Here is a 21,968-nt window from a genome sequence, read left to right on the forward strand (position 1 = left end):
ACCGAATTGCATTAATTTGGACCACTTCGTTTAATTTCCATTGTTCAATTTTTCTGAGATGTGAAGTGGTTGATTTGCGGTTTCGATGGTGGTTTTATTGGTGTTTAACTGTGAAAACAGTTGCAATATATCCTCCATTGTAACTGGTTTTTGGACATTGGATTGGTTTTCGGTTTCCATGGTAGATGATGATGCCGAAGTTCTTCCGGTCGTCAGAAAACGAACCTAGCTCTGATACCAAGTTAAAATATAAGAACAATTTTGGGGTTTAATTTTCTGTGTATTGATTCACAAACAAAGGGAATACAGGTTTAAATATACACAAACTTGCCTAAACAAGTCCCTATAATCTCTCTAAGAATAATGGGAGATTTGATACTAATTGATACTAACCTAAAATATTTACAGACAAAATATTTCAGTATCCTAAAATATCCCACAGAATATTTTCTAACAGTGACACTTGTCAGGCATGCATAGGTCGTGGTTATTTTAACCGTTTCACCTTCCTGGGGAAATTACAGGGATGCCCCTAAATTTACCCCTTTACCCTTATTTACGCACCTTTACGAAAAATCTTAGAGAGAGAATCTAAAATTGTTTAGAGAGAGAAAGTCACTACTGCCACTTGTGTTCAATCCGTCTGTATTACAACTGTCTCGCAAACTTCAATAGTTCCAACAATTCCTTTCTTTTTCTAAGGTAACCGCCTATTTCTCTCCTCCTTCTTGTTTATTCACCCTCTGTGTTTGCCTTTTATTTTTCAAAAATGGTTTCACAAACACACACGACACGACCTAGATTAGCTGTTAGCAGTTCATCTGGTACAGCTGAATCTAGGAATTAGGACTATGAGTGTCGTCTGCCCTGTCTTGGACTCTCCTCTGCGTTCTTCCCCAAATCCAACCGTCTCCATGTCTGTTTAGGACACTATGGCCAGAACAAAACAAACGGCCCGCGAGGATCAGAAAGGTCGTACTCTTAGGGTGCCAACTGCAGACGTCTTTATATATATATATTAGCAAAACTAGTTGATCGTATAAAATTTGTGCCTATTATTTATAAAATTAAAGTCAATCTCCTAAAAAATTGTGCTAATTAAAGTGGTGCGCACTTTAAATGGAAGGATTATTTTTCTTACATTAAATGTCTTAATGAATTATAAAATGATTTGTTCTATATAAAGTTAAATAAAGGTATCTTTAATGAATGTTATTTTTATAATAATAATTCATATCAAAGTTATTAAAATCGAGATTTCACTTTAAATCGAAAGATGCGTTTGTGTTAGGGATGATAGTACTCGTTATTTTCAGATGTTTTCCTACATGTTTTACTTCTCACTTGGGAAGGTTTTTTTTCTTCTTGTTTAAGTCGTTGAATATTTTAATTATGCAATTATATATTGACAAATATTTATACGATATAAGAGAACTTGAGTTAAGTGATATTTAGCTATTGTGGCTATATATTCACCATATTTTATAAGGTATGTATACATGTATAAATTTTGACAGGCAGTGGTAGCGAGCAAAGTGATAGTCACTGGTAGAATTCGTTTGCAACCTAAAACCCTGAGTAAGGCAATACCCCAAAGTGCCACAATGCTGGGGGGATTATCTGTAAAGAGCGATTCATCAGCCCAAACATTAATGAGAGGGCAAAAAGGCTCATTCCCAGGCCCAGCTGGCAGAGGGAAGGACGAAGAGTAGCAACACAAGCCCAACACTCTGAGTAGAAGGAGGAACAGGTTCCTTAGCAGGAATAGTGGTGACAATACTAGTGACAGAGGGCAGAACATGCTCAGCAAAAAAAGCGGATTGTTCACCTAGAGCGACGTCACCCGCAGCCCCCGTCTCGGGGGGAAGTTCAAAACATTATCAGCAAAGTCATCAACATTGTCATCTTTAGCCTCTACAGAAGCTTGTTTACTTGCCTTCTCCTCCTAGGACAACTGAGGAGCCACCTGGCCGAAAGCCGCTGCAGGCTCCTTCGCAATGGTCAAAGTACCCTGAGCCACTAACGACTAAGACCCCGAGGTGGTCTCCCTCGCTCTAACGTTACACGCGCTCTAACCCCCAGCTGTTGATGAAGAAGGCTCAACATCAGCCCTGCTCGAGCCGGCAAGGTCAATAGGGATGATAGTCCCAAAGACAACTCTCAACTCAGCCGGAGCTAAACGAATCTCACCCATTAGTGCGCCAGCATGAACCTCAAAGGTCACAAATAACTTTGGAGGATTCTAGGTATAGGGGTAAGTGGTTTCCAATTCTCCTTCAATCCAAGCAGTTACTTATCCAGCTTGTCATAGCCTGAAAAGACAAAAAGAAAGAGGGCATTAGACAAGAAAGAAAAAGAAAAGAAAAAAAGAAATAACTGAGCAAGAACAGCGTTGAAGCATGGGTAGAGCACAAGCGCATAGCAAAGAGTTGAGGGTTACCCACAATGTAAAGCGAGTTGGCAAGCCAAATCTCTGGAAGCCTAGACTAATTGTTACCAGTAAAGGAGTGAGTGAATTGAAGCAAAACAAACTTCTTGATATTTTAAGAATGAGAAAAGTGGAGGAGCATAGGAAGTACTTGGGGATTCGGAGATTCAAAAAACAGATTTTTGCCGCCTTAAGGATCATATATGGAAGAAACTTAATGGTTGGAAGGAGAAATTACTTACCAAAGTAGGGAAGGAAGTCTTGATAAACTCGTTGATATAGGCCATCCCAACATATCTCATGGTTGTGTACATAATCCCTACGGGTATTCTTGATGAAATACGATCGATGGTGGCAAAATTCTGGTGGGGAGCTCTTCCTCTAAGGGTAAAGTGTACTGGCGCAATTGGAAGTCTTTGTGTGCTCCAAATTGTTTAGGGGGGCTCGGATTTAGAGATTTTGAGGTTTTCAATATAGCATTTTTGGGTAAGCAAGTGTGGCATCTGACTGAAGCACCAAATTCCCTTCGTGCTCGAGTTTTCCGAGGGAAATATTACCATCACACTTCCTTTCTTGAGTCTTTTTTGGGCTTAAATGGGAGTTTCTTGTGGAAGAGTATTTGGAGTTCTAAAGCGCTGTTAAAAGAGGGACTACTTTGGAGGGTTGGGGATGGGAATCAAATCAGTATCTGTGACGAGCCATTGGTTGCGGCAGCAAGTTTGGTGAGTGACTTGATCAGGTCGGACTCAAATGAGTGGAATATCGAGCTCCTCTCTAAGATATTCAATGAGCGGGATCATAATTGCATTTTATCAATTCCTATTAGTTCTCGTGCTCCATGTGATGTGAGGTTTGGGCTTTCACGAAAAATGGTATATATTTCTGTAAAGTATGCTTACCTCTTATTAGGGAAATCTTACGACTTTGATGTGTTGGTTGAAGCTTGGAAGGTGGAAACAACTCCGAAAGTTCGCCATTTCTTATGGCGTTTCAGGTACTTTACATGTCTGAGTGTTACTCCGCAAACAACACATGATTGATAATGATCTCTTCCCTGGTGCTCGGAAAGTGCGACGATTGAGCATGCTATTTTTTAGTGCTATGCTGTAAAGAACCTGTAGACTAAGACTAATTGTGAAGTTTTGCTCAGGGACTATAAACTCAATGATTTTCTTAACTAGGTGGTGGCATGGGGTGAATATGATTTGAAAGTTTGGCAGACAAGTACTACTCTTATGTCACATATGGCATCGTCACAATAAGAAAGTCTTTAACAATAAAGAGATCCCGCACCTTTTGCTTCTCGAGAGAGTACAGGTTAGTGACTGATAATGATAAATACACTTCAAAGATCTATGGGGCGACGGATGTTATGCTTGGCAAAAGTCCCAAAATATAGAAGGCACCCCTAGGTGATTCCATTAAGGTGAACTGTGACACTGCGCTTCTTGATGGTGGTTGGGTGGGGCTCGGTTCAGTGGCCAGGGATGCAAAGGGTGAAGTTTTATTTGCTGGAACTCGGGAGGCGCGTCAAAGGTCCCTGGTCGCCGGTAGTAGTTGACTGTATGGCCATTTTCTTTGGTACCAAGCTGAGTAAAAAGTTCAAACTCAATGAGGTGGTGGTAGAGTTTGACTCACAAGTAGTAGTGGATAGATTGGACAAAGCCTCAACCTTTTTATCGGCCGTCAACAACGTTCTTGATGATGTCTTAGAATTATGTACTTGGCTTTAATTTTATTTCGTGGTCTCCTGTAAAAAGGAGGGTATTTTATAGCCCATCATTTAGCTAGATTGATTCAAGTTAGGGTCAATTATTGTCCCCCCGAAATTACACTGTATGTACTAGGGATGAGCATAACAGGGTACACTATTAAAATTCTTGAAACTGGAACCAGAACCTGTTATAACAAGTTCCTCCAAATGGGAACCGGAACCGCAACCTGTTGAACAGGTTTCTGAAAAGTGGGAACCGGAATCGGAATCGGAACTTATAGGTTTCGATTTCGATTCACGGTACCCTGTATTGTAATATAGTTACTAACTTTTTGCAGATTTCTTTAACAAAAAATTGGTTGGTCACTAATTTATAATGTTTACAACTCGCAAATAAAACAAAATAATAGTAGTTGTAATTTTGATATTTATCATTTAAAAAATAAGTTAGAATTGGTGTATAATTTGAAATTAAGGGATACTTTTATTAGGTTACAGGGTACCCTATAGGTTGCGGTTCCAAAAACTTGAGAACCTGAAGCGGAACCTGTTGCAATAGGTTCTCCATTTTGCTACCCGGAACCGAAACCTCTTGTACAGGTTCCGTTTCCGGTTCCGAAACTTGCGGTTCCTAACAGGTTTCGGTTCCAATTTAGGGTACCCTGGTTTTTTGCTTACCCCTAGTATGTACTCTTGAACTCCTCTTTACTTCATGAATGATCGATGGTGTTTTGGTGGTTTAAAAAAAAAAAAAAAAAAAAAAAAAAAAAAAAAAAAACAAACAAAAAGCTACAGGTGAAATGATGAGTTGATTGATAGCTCATAAGGGGTAGGATTAAGGGTTATTTATTTAACTCTTCACTAGCTCGTTTCCTTCAATTTTTACAGCATTTGTTTTGGCCAATCAACTATAGCATATGAGTAGATGTGATTAGGGATACACGAGAATGTATATATGAGTATCTATGAATTACTGCTTCAATTTGTTCTCATATCGATAACTTATTAGCAAGGTTTTGGTGGAGGTCAAACTCTTCGTCACGGGGTTTAGCGATGCGTTCTGCATCCCTTCTTCATCTTCCTAAGGGGATGGGAGGTTTAGGTGTGTGTAGGTTGGAGAGCTTTAACTCTGCGCTTCTTGCTCGTTAGTGTTGGCGCATCGATCAGCATCCTCAGCTTTTGGTTTTAAAGCTCCTAGGTGCTAAGTATCCTTCTCTTCGCTCTTTTCAGACTCGCCGGACCTGGGGTTGCCGTAGTCTTTTGAATGGTTTGTCCACTCTTGCTCAGGGCATTGTTTGGAAGGTTGGTTCGGGCTCCCAAGTTCGTCTAGCTCAGGATGATTAGGTTCTAGGGGGCCAGTTAGGAGCGAGATGCTAAAGAATTATCAAAATACCGATGAACCAAATTCGGATCCCACGCGTAAGAACGCGGATTAATGATTTCGTTTACTGAAAGTATTCTAGGGATGGGTCATTCACTACGAAGTCAGTGTATGCTTTAACCTTGGTGGAAACGTTTTTGGGGTCTGCTTCTTCTCCCTAAGTTACAGTGTTTTTGTTGGAAGCTTCTTCATAATGCTTTGCCTCTTTCTGCAAACCTACAGTTACGCGAACTCCCGATGAATGGTACCTATATTTTCTGTCATGCTCACTTGGAAACAGCTAGCCATCTTTTTTTGTGATTGTTCCTTTTCTTCTGGCCCATAGGCATGTGATTTGTTTTGTTTTCCAGGCAAAGCCGTTTTCTATGTGGTTTGTCGACTCCATCACGGAGTTCCGCATTTCTAAGAATTGGGAAGGCCTTGTTTCTTTTATTTCTTTCTTTTGGGCTATATGGCTTGCCCGTAATCAAAAAAAATTTAGACAGTGGTTTCTCCTAGCATGATTTTTCTTTTTCATGAGGACTGGTTTTACGAAGTCAGGACTTCATTTCTCCACCTTGTTCTTCTGGGGGTTATGTGCCTGCTTGGCGGGTTTCCGAGTCTGATTTCTGGCTGAAGGGGGAGTTTTCTGCGGCTTTCGAGGCTTGTTTTCTCTTTGATGGTGTTGGATTCTCAGGGAGGTTTGTTCGGATTTGGTTCTAGGTGGGTGCTCCCGAGCTTGTCATTCTTTCTCGGCTCTCCAGGCAGAGTTTCAGGTCTGTCTTTGGTCCCTTCGGCAGCTGGTCACAAGGGTTTTCGTCGTCTCCTTATTTATACAAATTGTGTGAAGTTGTTTGATATTTTGTGTGGCCGTTGTTCGGATGATGTTTCCTGTTGTTGGTTGATCAAGGATATTCGGTCTACTATCTCACAATTGTTCTTCATAATGTAAGGTTCCTCGTTAAAGCTAGGCAGCGAGAATTTCTGTTTTAGTCCTTTTAGCTTTGTTTTTTTTTTCTTTTCTTTATTTTTATTAGTTCTTCTTGTCACAAAAAAAAAAAAAGAAAAAAAAAGGTTTTGTGTTATCATGTTGTACGTTATAAAGGATAGCCTTGTTCAAAATATTTACTAGTAATTCCATAATCTATTGTTTTTTTTTTCTTAAGCAGGTCAAGTTGTTTTATTTTCGCGTTTGAATTCTCAACACTAACCACACATGTTTAATAAAACGTGTTGTGTTGTGTTGACCCATTTATAGATACGTGTTATAAACCCTTGACACTAAACCAATTTTTCATGTCTAGTTCATGTCGTGTCTCCATATACCCTATTTCGAATTTTCCTATTTCCTAATACTCTATAGTCCGTACCCATATTCCCCCCAATCTTGACTCCAACACCTCTAGACTCTAGTGCCTTTCTTATTCTGTTTTCTCTCTACTTGTTGATCTCTAACTTGTTATTATTAGTTTAGTTCTAGATAATTTTCCTTTACCAATAATCCAAGTTAGCTTAACCTCAACATTGTGTTTGGTACTGTTAGTGTAGTTCTTGTGAATTCAACCCTTACTAGGCCATTAGAATCATACTATTTTCGAAGTTTGGTTTATTTGATTTTAGGGGTTTAGATAACAACCTGGATTTCCCTATTTTATCTTCTCACAGTTAAATAGCTAGTCCTTAAAAATCAAAACACACATTTTAGGGCCATTATATGCTCATTCAATTCATGTTTAACTCATAATCCCAAGTTGAATATTATGTTTCAGTCCAAAGAAGGGTTAACCAAATAATCTTCAAATAATATGTAAAGCATACATATCCTTTAACCAGTGACGAATATCATGCTTATGCATTTACCAAAGGACTGTTAAAAAAAATGCATTTACCCAAAGGACAGTTAAAAAAAATGCATTTACCCAAAGGCAATAAAGAAGCGGCAATCATAAACTAAAACTCACCAAGTGCAACATTGTTTTACCAGCTTGCCATGGATAATGAAGGAAAAAGAACCAATTACTTACAACCAAAGAAGATTAAAGCTACTATGAAAAAAAGAAAGAACTAAAATTTTGAATATTACTTGAAAGCTCAACCTAATCAAAATCATGGACTTCTAATTTCATTCTCATCACATATATTTACAGAAGGCACAAATGCATCAAATTTTTTAAAAGTTCCAGTTTGCTACACATCAATATAGAAGATGATAACATAAAATCAAATGCAAATAGAGGGAAGTTAGTGCTGTGATTCAAACTAAGAAATCTCTTCTCTAACCTTACTATCTCGATAAAGGTGCCATTTTTGGTACCTTCTGCTTCCAAACAAAACAGGTCTTAGCCGTGGAGCAGTTTTACAATTTGAACAGCAGCACCCTCTCAGTCCTTCCACACAGTTTCTGCAGCAACTGCAGCAAAAACAAACAGCTATTGAACCCCAAAAATAGATAGGTTTTCAAACAAGTCTAATACATGAAGGTTTTACAAACATTCTAATTAAATACTAATTCCAAAACTACTCTCCACTATATAAGAATTTCAGCTTTATCAAAGCAGTGCAGTTATTCTATAAAGCCCTTACTTAGAGGTATCAGAAACAAAAACTCAGAGAGTTCAATGTTTTACTTGGAAAATATACAGTGGTCCACTTTTTTGGGATGGCCTAAAGTACGGAGTACAAATGTGGCATTGTATTTAGAGATGGATTGAGTAGTGATATTAAAGATGAGTGTCATGGATTTAAGCACATATGAAGGAAGTTTTAGGGGGCAGCATCACCACAGCTGGGTAGGCATATGGCCAATCCAACAATATTTTACTATTTGACAATTTTTTTTTAATAAAGTATATTAGTAATAAAAAATAAAGACAAATGAACGAAGTTAATATACCATAAGTCGAAAAGTGAAAAGGTCAACAAGTGTTGCAACTAAAATATACGAAGAAGATTTTAATAATGAATTGTTTTTATATAGCCAATATAGGTGTCAAATCTAAGCAAATGACCTTTCTTTCATTGCGAGTACTTGAAATATAAGTAAACAATAGAAAGCCCAATCATGTATACACATGATGTGGCAACATACCATAAAATACAAGGGGGTGGTGCTACTAGGAGTTTCTTCAAGGTAAAGCCTTTGAATATAATACTGCCTCTGTTTTCTGGAGTTCATCACTTTGTTGTTCTCAATTGTTTTACTGAGTTCTACTCACTTTCCGTTTATATCCTTTATGGCAACATTTAATTATATTTCATCATCTTCTACTTCACCTATTTGGACTCTATTTCATCTAATAAATCTCCAAATCATTGTTTTGTTCACCTTATTTCTACTTAATTCAAGAAAAATGAGTTCAAATAAGAATTATTAAGTTTAAATATGTTTTTAGTATTATTAAGAAAAAACAAGCTTAGATAAGTTCTTATAAAGGTTAATAAGAGCTACTCAAGTTTATTTTACAATCAAAATAAGTTCTAATAAGTTATGTTTACTTCACCTAATAAGTTCTAACCAAAATAAGTTCTAATAAGTTATGATAATTATCAGGTGAATAGAACACACTCAAAGGCTATGTTCTCTTCACCTAATTTTCCATGATTTTGGGTCTAATAAGTACACAAAAGATAGGATAAAGGCTAATAACTTCTGATAAATTCGGATAAGATAATTAAAAAGGCTAATAATATCAAATAAAAGTACTGTATGCAACAACGATTGTAAATGTTAAAGTACCCACCCACATGTGTAGTTCCCCTTTTGAGTTTTTTTTTTTTTAGTTGCTACTTAAACTTAAATAAATGGAGGTTATAATATTCACTATGTTTATTAAATAAAGACATGCATTTCTAAGACTTGTGGTATGACTTACAGGAAAAGGAGGTTGCAGTCCAGATTTGCACAATTCCGATGTCTTAATTCATTAACTTGTGAACCACATATGTAACATCGAGCAAATTTGCTATTAGTCGGAGCTTCCTGACTTCCACTTGAGGTTGTGGCTCCAGGCTTGAAAGTGGCCGGTGGGAGTGAAAGGCGAGAATCAAATACAAACAAATTACCTACCCATTTTTCTGGACCTTCCTTCTTGAGATAATTTGAAACACCACCCTTCAAAGTGTAAAGGTTCTTGAAACCCTTTTGTCTGTAAAATTTAATATTAGGTATTTCATCATACAAAATCTTTAAGATGAAAGTAAACAATACTTCTTAATATTCCAACTTCCACTGTACTTTTAAGTACAGTATGTAAATTGAAAAAGAGAAGGGAACAACCTGAGGATGGTAGAATATACATCACAGCGAATTCCTCCAGTACAATACATTAAAATATCTGTATTATCTTTATCAACATTCACTAAAGGATCTGAATCAGTCACCTGAATTGGAAAACACAAAAGAGAACATTATCACATGTTTAACAATTTCATGACCTAAAAACAATGGTACTCAAATTTTGAAGATACCAGAGTAGTGCTCATGGAAAAATATCTCAAAAAGGATACAACAATATCATCTTCATTAAATGAGGATTTTAACATGCTTTATTAGTACAACAAGGTTGTAATAGACTCAACTAGCGCACCCAAACCACCACTAAAGGTGTACGAGAGAAGGGGAAAAGGAAAAGCAGGGTGTGTCCAAAAGGAGGGAAACAAGTATCAGCCACAAGTGACAGCAGGGGAGGTGAAGACAAAGCAAATTAATGTTCCACTATGGCATTGAGCAACGGTGCAAAGGGCAAGCTGATTCTCTGAGTTTCTGATGTAGTAGAAGACAAAGTTAATTAAGCCTAGGGCATGGTAGTTCTTGAGTATAATTAGCTAATAGAACAGTAGTAGCAACTATGTGAGAATTTGAATGTAATGAAAGTGAAACTTGTAGCCTCAAGCTGCTAGAGAGACTGATAGCCTCAAATTATCATCTTGTAATTCATTTTTCTTCTTTATTAATCAAAAAGCTCAAGCCTTTGTCTTCTAAATCTCTTGTTTATTCGATCTTATAACTCGACCAAACCAGCCCATAACAAAGGTTCGTTCATCTGACATCCCTAGACTCTGCTCATAACAGGATCCATACTAGGTGGTGATGGTGGTGGTTGTTAGTGTTCTCAAAGTCATTTAGTGATTCATTAAAGATCCATCGACAATCCTCCCCTGTCTGACATCAATGTGGCATCAAATGCATACCTTTACCAGGGACTTCACAAGCCAAAGTTCATTTAGTATACTGACTATACTTAGATCTCTGAATGATTATTGCCATGACATGGTAAAATGATTCTAAATTCATGGTAAATCAAGCCTTCTAGGCACAAAGGAAAAATAATTTTAAACAAACCAGAGATTATTTACCTAGTGCTTCAAATCTAAGCCACACTCTGATCAATATACAAGTGTACCAATACAAAAACACTGGAAACGTAAGTTACCTCCACACATTCACATAATTAAGCAACCTTAATTAAGAGGGTTATGCAAAGCATTTACAGAAGCTTCGACTTGTAAGAAGATAGGCTATGACAGGATGTTGCACACAAGATTACAATATGTTCTTGCCTCTACAAAAGCATCGACATATAATAAGCACCTGACTCTGATACATCAAGTATTTTTGTATTTACCAACTATTTTCCAAGAATCATAACAGAATGTCCATATCCATTAAGATGTCAGATAGCATGATTTTAGAAACATATTGTGGTTAAAAATTGAAATAATACATGCAACTTGGTAGGAAATAACAAAGTTTGGGTACACCCTATTGTTGAAGATAATTCAAGATTTTCAAAGGAGTATGGCATGGGTACATTTTTTTCTTAAAAAAAATTTTTACTAAAGCTTTAGCAAAGGTAATACACAAGGAGAGTAAGGTGTCCTCGCAAAAGAAAGCAAAAAACAGGTTAGCCCAAATCTCAACTCTGTACTCTTACAGAATACTTTGGGAAATCTCAAGCCACCTTAGCCCACAAAGAAGCTAATAAAATTATTTTATCCCATGGCATGGGTACATTGACAAGGATCTCATCAGTGAAGCTATGAGATAATTGGTTTTCTTGACAAAAAGATTAAATCTTTAATGGTTTGGAAGATTGAGTAGTTTAAGGCAATTTTAAGGCTCCTCGAGTGGACTTATTAGGTCATTAGGGGTATTAGTCCAATTTAATGGACCAAGAAACAAAAGGGATCCTTGCAAAGAGATTTAAAACTCTCACTAGTATGAAAGCTTAACACACAAATTATGTAATTAATCACATTCAACCTTTCAATCTTAGTTACAAAACATAGCAAGTTTTTTAATTCAACTACGACAAGAGAAACCAACTGAAAATAATAAAATAAACAATATCAGGCCATAAGCAAATAAACTTATAATGTAAGCATAACCATATGTATACATCCTTTAAAGTATGTCTAAATCAAGAGGATCTAAAGAAAGCAATAAAGATGAGTAGCAAGGTCACCATGAGTCCTTAACCCAAGTCACACATGAATACATGATACATAAGTAGACTAGCCAAGAGAGTCAATTCAAAGACCCAATGCATCTAGATAGATCTGGATAGGCACATAAACTGGCACACTATAAGCCACTGTGCTAAGATACACTCTTTCAGAATGAGTAGTCTAATCTATGCCTTGGTCCCCATCATACACGATGCCTAGTACTCAAACATTGGCTCAAGGCATTTGCTCCACAATACTTTACCCTGGAAAACAAGGTCACCTTGCGTCCTTGAATACCTAACCATCATTTGACTAACCTGGCCTCCTCAGTCAGCCAAGACCATTAATTTAGAAGGAGCCAAAATTTTTGAACCTTTCTCCAAGGTAGTAGACAGAAGTTTTCTTATACGCAAGTTGATATATGTGTTAGTTTTATTCCATGATCTTTGCCAGTTTGCCCTTTTTCCATCAATAGGGAGTTTAATCCTTTTATTTCTCCAAATCCCAACTCTGAGAAAATCCTTTCATTCATCTCAGATTCTCAGGTATCATTCAACAACTGTAAATTCCACTTTCAGGTTTCAGGTTGAGTTCTCATTTCTCTCAACCATTTACATTAGTGAATAGAGGTTGTACTTGTATGTTAAAATGTATTTACTATATCAGCACTATTGAGTTTAAATTTGAATCTGGAATGCATTATAATATGCTGCAATCCTGTTCATAAATAGTCACTATCCGCTAAAATCAGTTTCTATCAATGCCTTGTGGCTGCAAGGCCTGCAACTTCCCAAACCTTGGTTATCCCTCCTACTAAAAGTGTTTGATATCGGCTAAAAAAGTGTTGACGTGATAGAGAGAGAAGATTTTTTTTTTTTTTTTTTTTTGCTCATAAGAGTAAAGTTGAGATAATTTGGGACATCCATACAAGGGAAGTGTCAAAAACATTGTGGGGCGGACGGAGTATATTGGTTTTCTTCATGCAACATGTCACAGCATTTTCTATTAGCAATTAAATAATACAGGATACTGTGTTGTTAATAAGAAGTGCTTTTTTTCTAACAAATCAAGAAGATCTCCTTGTACACCAAGAGCTAAATGTATGCTGAAAATTCTGTCAAGCAATACCTGTAGGTTTGATAGCCCAAAAGAAGTAGTTCTAAAGCAGTCAACTTCAGGACGTTGAGCCCCCTGGAAGTGACCAATATCCCATTCATAACCTGACACAAAATAATAAGGCAAACTTAATCTCTGAAATAAGGACATGCAAAGTTTAAAAGCATCCAATATCACAGCATAAAAGTTAAACATCAGAGCCACACATCAGGAAAAAGCACTTGATCAACCCCATTCACTCCCCCACCACCCCAACCCCCACCAAAAAATAAGAAAAGACAAAGAAAAAGAGGGGCAAAACTATTGATGTTTAGAGTAAGAAAGAAGTAAAATTTGCAAATTCTTCACTGCCTATAGTCTAGAACAATGGAGAATTTTTTATCAAAATTATACTTTTAGAGAGCAAAAGAGGACAGCAGGATTCTTATTTCAAAACTAGTAAAGAACTAAAGACATTGCAAAATATTTCTCCAATCCTTCTGCTAATTATCATCATTAGGAATTCCAGATTTTCTAGTTAAAGGTTAAAATCACAGTCAACTATGAAGAAGCAAAAAGGTACCATTTCTCACATCCAACAAAATGCAACTCTTGTGATCGTCATTTGCTTTGTCATGATTGCTATCTAGTGACTTTAACCTAGCCCTCCATTCAGATGGTGATAGAGGTTCTGCACGCATTGAGGGATCAAGGAGAGGAAGATCTTGAGCTCCTAAATCAAACTACATGTCAAATAATGTCAATCAAGAATTGACAAAAAAGCAATAGGTGGAAGAGATAATGAGTGACAGTAGTCATAAAATGTTGCATATTGAACTTGCCTGAACCAGTGAAGGCTTGTAACGCATCTTCAATCTTGGAAATGCATGTCCACTAGAAGGAGAAATTTGGACCAAAATATCAGTGAATCTTTGGTCATCTCTAAGCCATTTCACATACGACATAGCATCTTTTGATGGTCCACTAAACTGTGATAACAAAGAATATACAAGATGTCAATCCAAATAAGAAATCAGTCATCAATTCAGGCTAGACCCAAAAGTACGAATTTATAAAGATGACCTAAGAACCCTACAAGACCATGAAGCATGTTAAACCCAAAAACAAGGACACCAGTTTACACCTGAGAACTCATAGCACCATAATGAGTGAAATTGAATTCAATGAGCACAACAGTCAGCTACACTGTGAACCATCAAATAACAATGCTAATGTCAATTGCACAAACTTTCAGTTTTAACAAAATTCTGCAAACAAGATATTGCCATTCCAATTCTAAACCTAAATAGTTTATAGTCGTGCTATGGAAGTGGACGGGAGTGAGGAACAGATCATATGAAAAACGAATATAGATTCGTAAGAACAAAACGAACTCAAGTATATCAAGACCTGTAATATTATTAGCTTCAATCATCAATAGAATTTCAGGGTGGTAGAATTGAGGAGCTCGGATTGACACAAACATAATGCACATCAGGAAAAGTCTTTTAAAGATGTAGCAGCAAAGGACAATATGCTGTATATACACATTATGAGATGTACTGGTCAAGTAATGTGGCTTGAAGATCAATAAGAAAAAGAAAAAAATAAACCCAACAAAAGGATAATTATACCTGTGCATTAACACCTTGTTCATTGATATATATCCGTCCATGTATATCAAGCTCCTGGTCACATTATCAGTAAAGAGAAGTAGTTTACAAATCTTGAAAGGGCTACGTATAGATGTCTTTGCATAACATAAAGCCAATATTACTGAACAAAAAAGAAAAAGAGTCAATAAATCTAAGTAATAGATTAAAAGTATATGACTAGACTGCATTGTCTGAAATTGCAAGAGTATAAAAATCCGGATCCTTGCCTAACAAATTATTGTACTTTGTGATGATAAGAAGAGCTATGGTCAAAATTTCTAAGAAATTTTCATAAATTCAACTTCAATATAGAGCTCTAGAACATTCGATGCTCCTAACTACAGAAGTACATAATTTGAAAGCAAAAGTTTCACTATAAGTGGAAAACCAGAGTAAAGTAAGGAAAGTGCTTTGATTCCAGTCAGCGAACATGAAGCATTCTATTCATGAATGCTATAGCATTGTGTTGCAGACTTGCAGCACGTGAAATAGACGGCTGTATAGATAACAAGCTGCAAAAGCTTAAGTACTTTTTTCTATGTCAATATAGCTAACTAACTCTGCCATATATATAGTTTTGTCTTTTACTCCATAGCCTACTCAATAAATCAGTGATAAATTTTAATTTTTATTCATTTCCTTCTTTTTCCTATGCCTTTTTCCCTTCTGTCTTTCCCTTTTTCGTACATCCCACACATTTATTTTGCATCATGAACATAATGGAAAGAAAATTTTCAAGTAAAATTCTAAAAACTTAGTGGTACCCATTGGTATAATACGTGGGAAGTTGAGTATATATCAGAAAAACTAATCTGGGACTTCATGGTTTCACAGCCTGTTACCATTGTTCTAATTTTAGTGTGTAAAATAATAATATAATGAATAATTTTTGTAGAAACTAAAGTAATTAAAAAATCACACAACTTTTACACAATTTTGACGATTTTATAATCTTGGTTACCACAGCTTTCACAGTTAATAATGAGCTGAGATTCTTAATAAGCAACTCTAGCACGAGCTCAGCTTAAGCTCAATTAGATTTGTTTATATAATAAATGAACCAAGCTTAAACAACTATTAAGATTGTTTAATGAATGAACTAGACTGCTAGAGCATGAAGAATAGATATAGTGTTATAACTGTTCATATATATTAATCATGAACAACTTGTTTATTTATATTTACGAACAAGCTTGTTTATTTATGTTCATGTACAACATCGGTTTTAAAAAAAGCTCAAAGCTCATTTAATGAACATTATTGACTAATTCACAAAATTTATAATACGATTATTCAGCTTCATTTTGATAATCTCAAATGTTTAAAGTGAAATCACTTTAAATAAAAGAAAAAAAAAACTCATGCATAAGAAAATGTGTTTCTCCAATAAGCCAATTTATGATCTTGACTCAAATAGTATATGAGCCATCTATGAACCGTTCACAAGGAATACATGAACATAAAAGCTCAGCAACTTGGGCTCAGCTTGATTACACCCTAGTCAAAAACCATCCCCACTTGTCAATTATCACCCCAATCAAAAACACAATTTTCACAAAACCTATTGGTGCAACGATGTCCAATATACACCAGGAATGAGAGATTGTTATATACACCCGGGTGCACGGTGCACGGTGCACCCATGAGTATTTTGTTCTCATTTTAATGATATTCATTTAATCATCAAATGAAGAGCAAAAACTAACTTTGAGTTAGTTGGATGCACGGTGCACCCAGGTGTATATAACAGTTTTCACCAGAGAGTACCCTACGCAAAATACAACCACATTCAGTTGCATAGTACAGCCACACTTAGTTTTTGCTCATTTGCCAAATATAAGAACTCCCATGAGCCACAGTACACAAATTACAAGCTAATTTTACATTGTTCCTACACAATTTCTCCAATTTCTAATCTATCATCCATATAAAAAAAATCCAATAAAAAATAAATAAATATAAACCCAAAATAATTACTCCAATCTGAGATTATAATGGATGTTCAATTTTGTCCAGGAATTCATATCCTTCTCATCTTCTGTTTCTTTATTCTATAATTGAAGGGTTGGTATGACCGTATGATTCATACCCACTTACCCTCGGTTTTTAAACCCCGTACGTTGTGGGTTTGAGCCTTTGAGGTATAGGTATCGAAATTAAAAATGTTTTAAACATATACTTGTATATCGAATTTAGCCATTCCAAACTCATACAAAATACTTTATACCATAATTGTGTGAGCCAAACACCAATTCAATCGAACCAAATAACAGAATTGCAAAGAAAAGGACAAAAGAAGAGATTAGAAATGTGAACCTCTAAAACGGATAAATGCTTGGAAACTTCAAATTCAGGGTCTTCAATATAAACAAAGTGATAAAAGTTTACAACTATAAACCCACTTTCATCATCTTCAACAATGGGAATCCCAGAAGTGTCGGAAATCAAAGAGAAAGTGCAGCTGATGTTGGGAGTTTTGAATTTCATTAATTGGATTTGGCCGTGTGGTAGAATGGGAAGAGAAGACGCGGGTATTGAAGAATGATGGTGTGGGAGTGTTCGGCCATGGAATTGAGTGAGAGAGGAGAGAGAAAATGAAATGGGTGTCAATGGCGGGAGAGTAAAGTTGAGGGAAGCCATAGCCAGAACAAGCACAGTACCTCATCCTGTCTAATGGTTGCAGTTACTGGTTAATAAAGCTTCCTTATGGAGAGAATACATTTAGGGACTACAAAACGTTTTACTTGCGCCCGGTTTACTTATGGCGGATTTTTATTAAGGCGTCGTTTGGTTGGGAGTATTCATCAAAGGGAATAGGAATCAATTGTCTTGATTCCCTTTATTGTTGTTTATTAGGCCTTTTTTTCTATTCCTTTTACCCTCTTCATTCCCCAAATCCTTCTAAGTTGATTCCCCACCCCCCACCCCGCCTCTCCCCCACCCCTCGCCGCACCTCCCTTTCCCTCGTCGGTTGTCCGCACTCCCAAAACCCTATCCTCATCCCCATAAAGACCTAAAAAAACCCTTCTACCTTATTGTAAAACAGCCGGCCAGCCCTCCCCTACCCTCGAAACCCTAGGTGCTAGGGTTTCGAGGGTGGGGGAGGGCCGGACATCAGGTTTTACGGGGAGTGAGGGATGTTTTTCGGGGGAGCGATGTTTCTAGGGTTTTTTCGGGGCTGAGGGATGTTTTTCAGGGGAGGGGAGAGCTGCGCGAAGGCCAGCGTAGGGCAGGGGAAGGCCAGCGAAGGGCGGCGAATGGTTAGGGATATGTGGCGAGTGGTTTGGTGGATGGATAGTGGCTGGAAAAGGTGGAAAGTGAATTAATTAGGTTGTGTGGTGGTGGTGTGGTGGTGGGACTAGTAAGATTGTTTCCCTTTGTTTTTAAAACAAACAACATAAAGAATATAAGATATTTTCATTCCATTCTTTTCCATTCTTTGTTCATTCCATTCCGTTTACCCCGTGCGAACAAAACGACCCCTAAGTATTTGTAAGACCGAAATTATTTTGGATCGAATTGGACTTGGGTAAAATTCAAATCGAAAATCGAATGGACACCTCTAGTTATATGTATGCAATGCATTATGCATGCATGTGTTTGTATCATACAAAACTTTTCTGACGTGTTTTTGAAGTTAAAAGTGCTCTCAATTATTTGTAATCTACTTTTATGAAGATTTGTGTAGAAATTCTCGATTGCATAAGGATATTCTTATGCACTAGTAATATCGATAGTATTTTATTTGATTTTTTTGAATAGAGAATTTCTATTTAATTTGATTACTACGTATTTTTTTTAGCTGAATTTTTTATTTATTTTTGTAACTAGTTTTGAACCTTTGTCATGCAGACATGCACAATAAGCTCAAAAACTATTCATTAGTTATGTAATCACACAAAATTAGAAAGAAGAACTCTTCTTGAGATTTTTCTCCTTTGATCATTCAGCCCCTAAATTTGAATTACAAGCACTTATATAAAAATGTTGGGTCATAGATTGTAAGTTGATTGATTTAAATGATCCAGGTTTTTATGGGTCATAACTCTCACAAAGTCAAAATCGGTTATGGTTAAACAAGTCATGAGTTATAAGCGATTAGTTTAAATAGGCCATGCCTATGAGTAAAAATCGGTTCGAGTTAAAAAAAAAAAAAAAAGAGTCACAGTTCAGTTTAAATGGTTCACGGGTTGAAATATGTTGGTTTAAATGGTTTTCTCTAGGGTTCAAATGGTTTTGGGTTAAAACAATTCAGTACATTAACATCAAGAGGGGCAAGATTATATATTGAGAATTTTAAAGTTAAAGGCTACAAATACAACAATTGATTTCAAAAAAATATATATATAACAATTGTATGTGGCCCCTACACACAACTCTAATTAATCATATTTTTATTGGCTAAAATAATGGGCCCAAGTTCCATTAAAATTCAATTAATATTTGACTCCTAATTTTCTACTCCCTCCATCCCATAATACTTGACACAGTTTTCATTTACATCTGTCCCACAATACTTGACACGTTACTAAAAATGGAATGGAACCACTAATAAAAAAATATTTTTCCACATTTTCTCTCTCTTTACCTACCCCACTCCAACCCACTTTGTTGTTTTCTTACAATAAAAAAATACAAAAAAGAATTTGTTATACAATAAACAAATATTTTATATTGACCCACTTGTAGTTTTTTAAAATACGTGTCCACTCCAACGTCCCAAGTATTATGGGACGAAGGGAGTATCCTCTTTTGATGATGTATTTTAATTTCTAGTGGTGTTATATATAGGGACAACATATAATGGTTGTATGTGTATCAGCTCTCAAAAAAATCCTTTTAAAAATATTAGTGTTAATCCGTGAATGAAATATGTGTGAAATTTATGAGGAAATTTATATTACAAAAAGAACATAGGAAATTGAAAATTGGAGCTTCATTAAGGTAATCACTACCAAATTTTGTGAACTTAGGATGCTAAAAGTGATGTCTGCATTATGATTAACAAGCATACAATGAATATGAATGAAATAATTTTTGAAAAAATGTCACCGCTGGGACTTGAATTACAATCACATACTTCACAAAAATAAATTTTACTTGCTCAACCAGTGCTATCTATCAAAAATGTAATTTTTTTTTCTATTTAGATAAGATGAAGGGCTCTATTAGGTCGAAACTTTGCCCTTACGCAGTTTGGTTTGTTATCGGGATTCATTCTTAATAGAGTCAACATTACTTGATTCGGATTAGTTTCTAGTTGATTAAAAATGATTTAGGTCGATTTTTGGTTTGAAGTATTTGATTTTTAAGTGGTTCGATTCCCATTGTGTTGGTCACTAATGTTAACTCTAACCCATAAATCTCACTCTTACATTCTTAAATTTACTCCATTAATATTTAATCGCGATGTTTGAAATTTTGCATTATTTACACACGCTTATTTAACCGTCTTTTATGATCTACACGGTTAAAAAAAATAAAAAAGAGTGGGGTCTTGTTACTTTCGTTTCAATATATACTTTAACAATATTTTAACTACTCGTAATAAATATAATTAAAGATTTTAATGATATAAATGTGTATTAGAATTCTTGAAAACTCCAACGTTACAAATAAATAACAATGGATAATATATTTAACCCGACCTAAACTCGATCACTCAATAGAAGTCCAACTGTCATGGGTAAAGCCGTAAAGCTAAACCAAGCAAATTGTTGGGGTTAGTTTGCCCAACACAACTTGGAGCAGGGTCCACTTTGTATTTGGGTGTATTACCATATGCATGTGTATATCACGTGGTACAGAAATACGAATTGGTGTGCTTCCCCATCCCTTTACAATTAATTTCCTGTTCTCACTTTCCCTTTCCCTTTCCCTGTCGTCCAACTAAAGTTTAATCTCCATTTTTTGTTGTAGTTTGTTGAGTGAGACGGCTAGCGGCATGGTAGAGGGTTGTAAATCTGGTGGGTTGTGGTCGAATTTTATTAGATTTGGTCTGGTAGCGTCAATTGGCAACAGGAGTAGCGGCGAATTTGGTGAGTAAAACTTCAGTTGTTATGTATGTTTCGGGGTTTTTTGGAATCCCTCGGGATACAGGTCATGAATACGGCCGGACAGTCTTAGACACGTGCAAAATAACGAATATTCCGGTTGACGGAGTATTCGTCTCTGACGATCAAGTTAGTGACCGGAAAATGAAGTAATGTAGAGAGAGAAAGTAGAGAGAAGTTGGAGCAATTTAATACTCTGGAATGATATGTCTTAATCCCCCCCATCATAAATGATTGGGGTATTTATAGGGGTGGGAATGTGTGCCACTTTAGGATTGGTACCCTAAAAAGGTGGGCTCTGATTGGCGGCGCAATCAGGAGAGGACATGTGTCTTTTGGGGGCGCCGTTTCAGCGCTTTTCTCGGGATTTGGGCCTCCAAATGTTAGGAGGTCTTTCTCTCATTCAGGTGCTCTTAGGGTTGCCACGTGTCATCTTCCTATAGGGACAAGTGTCGCCTTTTCATTAGGCCACGTGCCACTATGGGATTGGACAACGTGTTGGGGTATTTTTTTACCCTAAACATTTGCCCCTCAGAGGGGGTGGCTCATGAAAGATTTATGTCATTGTCAAGTGCAATTACTAGATATATAATGGATCAAATTATGGAGATAATTAGGTTCGTCCATTTGGGTCATCGTTATATCATAGCTAGAGGTACTAACGATCTTTGGGTTAGTAAAATTGGTCAAATTCCAATTGGACGGATCCTATAAGGTCACACAAAGGGCCTAGATCAAGCATAAGAGGACGAGGCCATGATGGGCCTCATCACTCTAGGTGGCCGCCCATGAGGCTTGGTTTGGAGGGTTTTGGGTAACCTTGTAACAGGATTATATTTAGAATTGGTGCCTAGGTTTTTACGCAGAACAATTTACTGTTAAGTTGAAAGCCTAATTAGCAAACACGAGACCCAACCCCTCAAACTCCCCTCTCTCCTCTTCCCTAGGCGCCGATGGTATGCTCGTGGTTGTGGTGTTCGTGTGGTGTCTGGTTGTCCATTAAAGGTGGTGATCGTCGTTTTCCCCTTCACTCGACTAATCTAGTATTGGTGGACGCTTGTTCGAGTCCCGTGGACTAAGTAGAGGAGTCACGCTTGGGGCTCTATTCTCTCCCTGATTTGTCAATCGAATAGCTACGTGAAATTCACGCTTCAAAGGTATAATTATGTGATTCTTGTGTGTTATGCATGTAATCTTGATTTAGGTGCGTATGAAT

General features: G+C 36.6%; 1 protein-coding gene across 1 annotated transcript; it reads right to left on the reverse strand.

Annotated features, from left to right (window-relative positions):
• Positions 1 to 7,585: 7,585 nt before the first annotated feature.
• On the reverse strand, positions 7,586 to 17,419 carry LOC110682712 (rhodanese-like domain-containing protein 8, chloroplastic). The gene is made up of 8 exons (XM_021859039.1): positions 17,016 to 17,419; positions 14,679 to 14,732; positions 13,887 to 14,033; positions 13,628 to 13,787; positions 13,078 to 13,169; positions 9,779 to 9,882; positions 9,375 to 9,647; positions 7,586 to 7,912 (listed from the first exon to the last, which is right to left on the reverse strand). Exons 1-8 carry the CDS (start codon positions 17,337 to 17,339, stop codon positions 7,762 to 7,764), a joined length of 1,305 nt encoding a protein of 434 aa, XP_021714731.1. The 5' UTR covers positions 17,340 to 17,419; the 3' UTR covers positions 7,586 to 7,761.
• Positions 17,420 to 21,968: the final 4,549 nt, after the last annotated feature.

This window comes from Chenopodium quinoa, unplaced genomic scaffold (assembly GCF_001683475.1).
Source record: "Chenopodium quinoa cultivar QQ74 unplaced genomic scaffold, ASM168347v1, whole genome shotgun sequence".
Taxonomy (NCBI): domain Eukaryota; kingdom Viridiplantae; phylum Streptophyta; class Magnoliopsida; order Caryophyllales; family Amaranthaceae; genus Chenopodium; species Chenopodium quinoa.